This window comes from Phyllobates terribilis, unplaced genomic scaffold, assembly GCF_046119375.1.
Source record: "Phyllobates terribilis strain yellow unplaced genomic scaffold, ASM4611937v1 Scaffold_13__5_contigs__length_258822181, whole genome shotgun sequence".
NCBI lineage: Eukaryota > Metazoa > Chordata > Amphibia > Anura > Dendrobatidae > Phyllobates > Phyllobates terribilis.
Window position 1 is genome coordinate 153,178,182 of NW_027362773.1, and position 10,162 is coordinate 153,188,343.

The window sequence follows — 10,162 nt, forward strand, 5'->3', positions numbered from 1 at the left end:
CAGTGTCAGAAAGCTTGGTCTCAGTCGCAGGTCTAGCAACAGGATAATGACCCAAAACACACACAGCTAAAAACACCCAAGAATGGCTAAGAGGAAAACATTGGACTATTCTGAAGTGGCTTCTATGAGCCCTGACCTAAATCCTATGGAGCATCTTTGGAAAGAGCTGAAACATTCTGGAAAAGGCAACCTTCAAACACGAGACAACTGGAGCAGTTTGCTCATGAGGAGTCGGCCAAAATACCTGTCGAGAGGCGCAGAAGTCTCATTGACAGTTACAGGAATCGTTTGATTGCAGTGATTGCCTCAAAAGGTTCAACAAAATATTAAGTTAAGAAGAAGAACCATCATTTCTGTCCAGGCCGATTTCATGAGGTTAATTTTTTTTTAAATTCTGTGGAAGCAGAAAATCAATGTCTGACCTTCATCTCTTCATTTTCAAAAATTTGTAATTTATCAGATTGAAGTTATTTCTGTGACCATTGTGGGTTTTTCTTTCATTAAACGAGGAGTACCAACAATTTTGACCACGTGTGTAGTGTAAGTGTACATGTAATACACTGACTCACCAGTGATGTCTCTAGGTGAAGTCCTTCATCTTCGCTTTTCTTCTTCATCTGGCACAGACAGCCATCACTTCTTCCAGCCAGGAATCATCTCTGCAGAAAATAACACACAGTTATTAATAACTGATCTCTTCTAGAGAATATTCCCACTTCCCCCCCCGACCTCTACACTACACCAGTTGAAGAAAAAAAGCAACATAGTGCCGTCCTGCACAGTAACAGGACCTCTCTTTTGTCCCATCCCATGGAAAACAATTTCCTAAAAAGTAAATTATATTACAGAAGTAATAATGTAATAATAATTGGAATCTAAAGTAATAATGTTCCCCACTGGTCACCATAAACTAATAAAGTATGTTCCTCAATCTGGCTCCCAAACAGTAATTAAGTCCCTTGTCTAGCCAGGCACCCCCATATGTCCCTTCTGGCCACCATTTGTCTAGTGTGACCCCTCCATATATTTATCCTAGCACATGTGTATCGAGCCTGCCCCCTCCCATATACCCATCCTAGCCCCCCCATGTGCCAGTCTGCCCCCCCACATATCCATCCTTGCCTCCATGTTTCCAGCCTGCGCCGCCATATGTCCCCCCCATATATCCTCCATGTGTCCAGCCTGCCCTCTACATATTCATCCTGGCCTCCATGTGTCCAGCCTCTCCCCTCATATATCCATACTGCCCTTACCCCCTGCATATATCCATCCTGACACCCCCCATATATCCAGCGTGCCCCTCCATATATTTATGCTAGCCCATGTGAATCGAGCCCGCCCCCCCTCATATTCATCCTAGCCCCCCATGTGTCCAGCCTGTCCCCCCCCCCATATATCCATCCTGGCCTCCATGTGTTCAGCCTGCCCCCCCTCCCCCATATATCCATCCTGGCCTCCATAAGTCCAGCTTGCCCCCCCCCATATATCCATCCTGGCCTCCATATATCCATCTTGCCCCCCCATATATCCATCCTGCCCCCCCCATATATCCATCCTGCCCCCCATATATCCATCCTGGCCTCCATGTGTCCAGCCTGCCCCCCATATACCCATCCTGCCCACCCCCCTTTGCCTGGGTCCACCTTGGTTCCCCCTTGTGTGTCCTGCCAGGGCTCCCCCTTGTGTGTCCAGCCAGGGCTCCCCTCCCTTGCGTGTCCATCAGGGCTCCCCACCCTTGCGTGTCCAGCCAGGGCTCCCCCCTTGCGTGTCCAGCCAAGGCTCCCCCCCTTGCGTGTCCAGCCAGGGCCCCCCCCCTTGCGTGTCCAGCCAGGGTTCCCCCCTCGTGTGTCCAGCTTGGCCCCCCCTCGTGTGTCCAGCTGGGCTCCCCCTCGTGTGTCCGTCCAGCTGGGCCCCCCCTCGTGTGTCTGTCCAGCTGGGCCCCCCCTCGTGTGTCTGTCCAGCTGGGCCCCCCCTCGTGTGTCTGTCCAGCTGGGCCCCCCCTCGTGTGTCTGTCCAGCTGGGCCCCCCCTTGTGTGTCTGTCCAGCTGGGCCCCCCCTTGTGTGTCTGTCCAGCTGGGCCCCCCTTGTGTGTCTGTCCAGCTGGGCCCCCCCTTGTGTGTCTGTCCAGCTGGGCCCCCCCTTGTGTGTCTGTCCAGCTGGGCCCCCCCCTTGTGTGTCTGTCCAACTTGGCCCCCCCTTGTGTGTCTGTCCAGCTGGGCCCCCCTTGTGTGTCTGTCCAGCTGGGCCCCCCTTGTGTGTCTGTCCAGCTGGGCCCCCCCTTGTGTGTCTGTCCAGCTGGGCCCCCCCTTGTGTGTCTGTCCAGCTGGGCCCCCCCTTGTGTGTCTGTCCAGCTGGGCCCCCCCTTGTGTGTCTGTCCAGCTGGGCCCCCCCTTGTGTGTCTGTCCAGCTGGGCCCCCCCCCTGGTGTGTCTGTCCAACTTGGCCCCCCCTTGTGTGTCTGTCCAGCTGGGCTCCCCCTTGTGTGTCTGTCCAGCTGGGCCCCCCCTTGTGTGTCTGTCCAGCTGGGCCCCCCCTTGTGTGTCTGACCAACTTGGCCCCCCCTTGTGTGTCTGTCCAGCTGGGCCCCCCCCTTGTGTGTCTGTCCAACTTGGCCCCCCCTTGTGTGTCTGTCCAGCTGGGCCCCCCCTTGTGTGTCTGTCCAGCTGGACCCCCCCTTGTGTGTCTGTCCAACTTGGCCCCCCCTTGTGTGTCTGTCCAGCTGGGCCCTCCCTTGTGTGTCTGTCCAGCTGGGCCCCCCCTTGTGTGTCTGTCCAGCTGGGCCCCCCCTTGTGTGTCTGTCCAGCTGGGCCCCCCCTTGTGTGTCTGTCCAACTTGGCCCCCCCTTGTGTGTCTGTCCAGCTGGGCCCCCCCTTGTGGGTCTGTCCAGCTGGGCCCCCCCTTGTGTGTCCTGCTGGCCCCCGCCTTGTGTGTCCAGACCATTACACACACACACACACACACACACCTCTTACCTTCCTGCGATCCCGTGCGGTGTCCTCCTTCTCCTGAGTTGCGCGCCTCCTTCACAGCAGGCGCATGACGATGACGTCATAAGCCGGCAGGCGAAGGGAGACACGCAGCTTCAGCTGCTTCACTGGGACGTGCGCCGCGGTGGTTCAGGTAATGAACGCTGCGTGCGCGCGTCCGTGCATACACTGTGCCTGCGCTTTTAAAGGGCCCGTGCCCCTTAAAACCGCAGGATTTTTTTTTGTTCTCTTCTCCCCCCTCTACTCTGCAGCAGGGGGCGGGGCCCACCGGGAAATTTCCCGGTATCCCGCCAGCCCAGACCGACCCTGGTCACTATAGATACCTGATGTTGTATAGTAATGTGTATTTTTTTAAAACATCTGATGTGTGTATCACAGTAGATCAGGGGTCTCAAACTCGCGGCCCGCGGGCCAACTGCGGCCCGCGGGACAATATTTTGCGGCCCCCCGCCTGGAAAAACACTTAGCCACCTTAGTCCCCTTCCCTCCGGTACTTGAAGAAGATGAAGTCGCCGCTCTGAACGCACTTGGTGCAGGTCAGCCTCCGGCGGTGTTACACAGCGGGCAGCGCTCCACCGCCAAGTACAGTACCTCGGCGTCTCACCAGGGGGAGTAAGTGGCGGTGGAGCGCTGCCCGCTGTGTAACACCGCCGGAGGCTGACCTGCACCAAGTGCGTTCAGAGCGGCGACTTCATCTTCTTCGATGGGAGGGACACGGAGAGGCAAGTACCGGGGGGGGGTAGGAGCTTGGGACCCCTCGGTGCACAGGGCGCATTCATAGAGAAGACACGTCTCCCAGCTCGGGGCTTCCCTTGCGCTGGGAGACGCCATGACAGCAGCTTCTTCTTTTGTTTTCAATCTAGTGCAGGCTTGGAAGAAAAAAAAAGTGGGGCGTGGAGAGCGTGACTGACAGGCTCTCCAGCCTGTCAGTCACGCTCTCCACGCCCCACTTTTTTTCTTCTTCTTCCCAGTCAGGCGACAGGACGTTCTGCCATTGGAGGCCCTGCATGGGAGGAGGAGACGCAGGGGTTTCTCAATGGGCGTCTCCTTCTCCCTGGCTGTGTTGTGATCCAATCACATCAAAGAGTGTCACAGACAAGGAGTTTTTTTCTTCCTGGCTGTGACTCTCACTGTGATTGGATTGAGGCACATGGAGAAGGAGACGCCCATTGAGAAACCCCGGCGTCTCTTCCTCCTTGATGCTCAGTATTAGCATACAGGGCAAGAAATATACAGGGGGGCACAGCAGAGTGGAGGAGTGCTATTTTTATAAACCAGACCAGGTGCGTGCCCACCCTAAAGGTATTTGGCTACTCCTGTGAGTAAAAATCAGGTCCTCTTTAATGTTGCCGAAGGTCATGCTAGGCAGCTAGGGGGACTGGGAAACTCTATTTCCGCTCATCCAGAGCACCTTGTGCTGAAGTGGGTATCTCAAGGCACCATAGGCCTAAGTTTTTGCTACGCAGCCCCAAATATGTCTTGCTCAAAGCCTGCAGTGAAGAGAAAGGTTGATGATGAGCACAGACAATTTCAGGAAAAGTGGGAAAAGCAATATTTCTTTATTGAGCACAAGGGCATCCCAACTTGTCTTATTTGCACAGAGAAAGTTGCAGTGCCCAAAGAATACAATTTGAAGCGTCATTACACAACTAGACATGCTGAGGAGTATGCAAAGTACCAGGAAGATGAGAGAGCCAACCAGGTTGCTAAACTTAAGACATGTCTGCTGAGGCAACAAGATTTCTTTAAGAAAGCAACCAAAGAGAATGATGCAGCAGTCGAAGCCAGCTACGTAGTTAGTATGATGATTGCTAAAGCAGGAAAGTCATTTAAAGAAGGGGAATTTATAAAAAAGTGCATGTTACAGGCTGCAAGTATTATCTCTCCAGAAAAGAAAGGTCAGTTTAGCAACGTCAGCCTTTCTTCCAACACTGTGGCAGAGCGCATTTCTGACCTTTCAAGTGACATTTATGATCAACTGTGTGAGAAAATAAAATGTTTCAGTGTATACTCAGTCGCTCTTGATGAGACCACAGACATCACCGACACTGCCCAGCTTGCAATCTATGTCCGGGGTGTTGATGACAATTTTGAAGTCACAGAGGAGTTGCTCTCACTAGTTCCAATGCATGGCCAGACCACCGCCCAAGAGATATTTCACCAGCTGTGTGATGCTTTTCAGAATGCTGGTTTGCCTTGGAGGAAGTTTGTCGGAATAACAACTGATGGAGCGCCATCAATGATCGGGAGGAAAAAAGGACTGGTGGCACTTGTTAATAAAAAAAAGGAAGAGGAAGGTTTAGAGGAGGTCATTGCTCTGCACTGCATTATCCATCAGCAGGCCCTTTGCAGCAAATGCCTGAAGTTTGACAACGTGATGTCTTTCGTTGTGAAATGCATCAACCAAATCAGATCCAGGGGCTTAAAACACAGAATGTTTCGTGCTTTTTTAGAGGAAATAGAGTCAGAATATGGGGATGTGCTCTACTTTACCGAGGTGCGTTGGCTCAGCAGGGGAAACGTATTGAAGAGATTTTTTGAGTTGAGAGCGGAAGTGAAAGCTTTTATGGAGAAAGATGGGGCTTCTGTTCCTTTGCTAAGTGATCCAAAATGGCTCATGGACTTAGCTTTTTTGGTTGATATCGCATATGAGCTTAATGTACTGAATAAGAGGTTACAAGGCCAGGGGCAACTTGTCAGTGCTGCCTATGACAGCGTGAGAGCGTTCTCTACAAAACTTATATTGTGGAAAGACCAGCTTTCTCAAACAAACCTTTGCCATTTCCCAGCATGCAAGTCACTCATTGATTCAGGCACACTATTCAGTCATGAGGAGTATGTGGATGTCATTTTGAGGCTACAGGAGGAATTTGATCATAGATTTGCAGACTTCAAGAGACACAGAGCCACATTTCAAATTTTTGCAGACCCCTTCTCCTTTGATGTGCAAGATGCCCCTCCAGTGTTTCAAATAGAGCTCATTGACCTGCAGTGTAACTCTGAACTCAAAGCCAAGTTTAGGGATGTGAGTGGAAAAGCAGACAAACTTGGGCAATTTTTAAGAGAATTGCCCCCCAGCTTCCCTGAGCTTTCCCGAATGTTCAAGCAGACCATGTGTCTATTTGGGAGCACATACTTGTGCGAAAAGCTCTTCTCTACCTTGAACTTCAATAAGTCAAAGTACAGGTCTAGAATTACTGATGCTCATCTTCAAGCTGTGCTGAGGGTCTCAACTGCTTCCTCACTTACGCCAAATGTGGCTCGGCTATGCAAGAGTAAGCGCTGTCAGATCTCTAGCAGCAAGAAGTAGGCAGATAAAGCCATGTTCAAACAGTTTATGTCCATTCATGTTCTAAAAGTTAAATGTTAAAGAACTGTTAATAAAGACATTTGAATCTGAATAATGATATTTTGTAAGCGCATTTTTTGTGGAAAACTTGATGCGGCCCAGCCTTACCCAGAATCTACCTCCAGCGGCCCCCAGGTAAATTGAGTTTGAGACCCCTGCAGTAGATGATAGGCTAATCTGTATACTAGATGTGGTATATTATGTACAGGGATATAGACTGCACTGCAGCCTTGCAGCGCTGGGGTCCTGGGTTCAAATCCCACCAAGGACAACATCTGCAAGGAGTTTGTATGTTCTCCCCGTGTTTGCGTGGGTTTCCTCCGGGTTCTCCGGTTTCCTCCCACACTCCAAAGACATACTGATAGGGAATCTAGATTGTGAGCCCCGATGGGGACAGCGACAATAATGTATGTAAAGCGCTGCGGAATATGTTAGCGCTATATAAAAATAAAGATTATTATTACTGAACACACCTGGACCTGCCTACAGGACCTCACATATTATATATGGGGCCATATAGTAGAATATGAGGTGCTGTAGGTTCAGCTGTAATCAGTCGGTGCAGGGTCTTGTATTGTGATGTCTGTGGTCTCTGCTGGGACTAAGTGTGATTTATTGCACCAGACTGAACTTTTTGCACTGACAGGAGGACCCTAATCTGCATGAAAGTTCAGCCTCCTGCAATAACTCACACGGAGCCCCAGCAGCTGGCCCTCTGATTGGACAATATAGAATCCTGGGTGAATTTATGAGAAGGTGAGCACAGTCCCGCTTCCCCCTCACTGCAGACCTCCTGACCTCATACTGACTGAGACCACTGAAGTCTCCGATCCACAGGCTCCTGTCCGGCTGACTGAATCAGTTCCAGGGGCGCTGTGTGACGTCACTTCAGCAGACTCAGCCACACAGCGTGCAGGGGGTGTATCTGCATCTCTGCCATGTGGTCGGGTCGGCAGCTGAACATATTTAAAGGTACAGTGCAGTCCCCTGGCAGCCCTGAGCAGCTGCTTGGGAACTGGTCTGGGGGGGCATTTGCCCCTCTGCACCCCAGCCCAGCCCGCCCTTGACTGCTAGTATGATGGTGACTTTTCTTTGTCTTTTTTTTTGTGTTTATTCTGGCTTGCCAAATTTTCGCTTTTGGTGGCGATATGTTTTGGAAAAAAATTAGACACATAATGTTCTGGCTTCAATAGTTCTTTGTGTTAAACCTCACCTGCAAAATAACCCATATTCAGACAATCCTAATATACCGTTTGTATTTGCCATACTTATATCATCTTGAACCTGCTGTGAGCCGCCTTCCAAATTAGGATATAGTTGGCAGCAAATCTAGTTCCACGGACCGGCCATACCTACCAAACCCTCCGCACCATGGTGTATTTCTACCCTTTACTCCACTTCCCTCACTTACTCATGTTGCTGATCCCCCCACATTTTTCAGCACCCAGTCCTGGCCCTGATTACAGTTCTGCACCTTATTATAATTTGTAATGTTTATTTGCTTTATTTTGCATGTTTTGGCGCATGACAGAAATATTTCTTTTTGATCATTTTTTAAATAGATTAAGTTTGTTTTTTCCTATCTGCTTGTTTTATTCTTTGCCACCTTATACAAAAAGGTAGTTAAATGTAATGTTCAAGGATACAGTGGGTACTGAAAGTATTCAGACCCCTTTACATTTTCACTCTTTGTTTCATTGCAGTCATTTGGTAAATTCTAAAAAGTTCATTTTTTTTCTCACTAAAGTGCACTCTGCACCCCATCTTGACTGAAATAAACAGAAATGTAGAAATTTTTGCAAACTTATTAAAAAAGAAAAACTGAAATATCACATGGTCAAAAGTATTCTGACCCTTTGCTCAGACACTCATATTTAAGTCACATGCTCTCCATTTCCTTGTGATCCTCCTTGAGATGGTTCTACTCTTTAATTGGAGTCCAGCTGTGTTTAATTAAACTGGTAGGACTTGATTTGGAAAGGCACACACCTGTCTATATAAGACCTCACAGCTCACAGTGCATGTCAGTCCAAATGAGAATCATGAACTCGAAGGAACTGCCCAAGGAGCTCAGAGACAGAATTGTGGCAAGGCATAGATCTGGCCAAGGTTACAAAAGAAGTTCTGCATTACTCATGGTTCCTAAGAGCACAGTGGGCTCCATAATCGTTAAATGGAAGAAGTTTGGGACCACCAGAAGTCTTCCTAGACCTGGCCGTCCAGCCAAACTGAGCAATCGTGGGAGAAAAGCCTTGGTGAGAGAGGTAAAGAAGAACCCCAAGATCACTGTGGCTGAGCTCCAGAGATGCAGCAGGGAGATGGGAGAAAGTTCCACAAAGTCAGCTATCACTGCAGCCCTCCACCAATCGGGCCTTTATGGCAGAGTGGCCCGACAGAAGCCTCTCCTCAGTGCAAGACATATAAAAGCCCACATAGAGTTTGCTCAAAAACACATGAAGGACTCCCAGACTATGAGAAAAATAAGATTCTCTGGTCTGATGAGACGAAGATAGAACTTTTTGGTGATAATTCTAAGCGGTATGTGTGGAGAAAACCAGGCACTGCTCATCACCTGCCCAATACCATCCCAACAGTGAAACATGGTGGTGGCAGCATCATACTAAGGGGGTGTTTTTCAGCTGCAGGGAAAGGACGATGGTTGCAATTGAAGGAAACATGAATGCAGCCAAGTACAGAGATATCCTGGATGAAAATCTCTTCCAGAGTGCTCTGGACCTCAAACTTGGCCGAATGTTCACCTTCCAAGAAGACAATGACCCTAAGCACTAAGCTAAAATAACAAAGGAGTGGCTTCAGAACAACTCTGTGACCATTCTTGACTGGACCAGCCAGAGCCCTGACCTAAACCGAATTGAGCATCTCTGGAGAGACCTGCAAATGGCTGTCCACCAACGTTCGGCATCCAACCTGATGGAACTGGAGAGGATCAGCAAGGAAGAATGGCAGAGGATCCCCAAATCCAGGTGTGAAAAACTTGTTGCATCATTCCCAAGAAGACTCATGGCTGTACTAGCTCAAAAGGGTGCTTTTACTCAATACTGAGCAAAGGGTCTGAATACTTATGACTATGTGATATTTCAGTTTTTCTTTATTAATAAATTTGCAAAGATTTCTACATTTCTGGTTTTTTTTTCAGTCAAGATGGGGTGCAGAGTGTACTTTAATGTGAAAAAAAATGAACTTTTTAGAATTTACCAAATGACTGCAATGAAACAAAGAGTGAAACATTTAAAGGGGTTGGAATACTTTCCTTACCCACTGTATATGATTTTCACAATAATCTTGGGGAAATTAAATTTATTAGAAAGATTTTGAGAAAGGGGGACTTCAAATACATAAGTAGGGCCATAGCAGTGATGACTTAGCCCAGGAACTTAGGACCTTATATTGTCTATTCATATATAGTTTAGTCTACATTTTGGCGTTGTTTTACATCCTTACAAATTTAGGTGTTTATTTTTGAAAAAATGGGATGGGGTCCATTTAATTTTCTTAACAGCTGAGGGAAAGCAGTGGGCAATCTGGGAAGGGGCCGCTATTCATGGATCTTCCCAGCTTATTAATAACAGCTCACAGCTGTCTGCTTAGCCTTTAATGGTATTAAAAAGGGGGTATCCCCCCAAAAATTATGTGGTGTCCCACCTAGTTTTAATAACCAGCAAAGGCTAAACAGACACCTGCAGGCTGATATTAAAAGGCTGGGAAGGGACCATGGATATTGGCCTCCTCCCTGACTAATAACATGAACCCTCAGCCACCCCAGAAATTCTGGTGCTTATTCTCGGCTCTTCCCACTTGCCCTGGTG

General features: G+C 48.8%; 1 protein-coding gene across 1 annotated transcript; it reads left to right on the top strand.

Annotated features, from left to right (window-relative positions):
• Positions 1–4,460: 4,460 nt before the first annotated feature.
• LOC141173627 (general transcription factor II-I repeat domain-containing protein 2-like) lies at positions 4,461–6,296 on the top strand. The gene has a single exon (XM_073657929.1). It carries the CDS (start codon positions 4,461–4,463, stop codon positions 6,294–6,296), a length of 1,836 nt encoding a protein of 611 aa, XP_073514030.1.
• Positions 6,297–10,162: the final 3,866 nt, after the last annotated feature.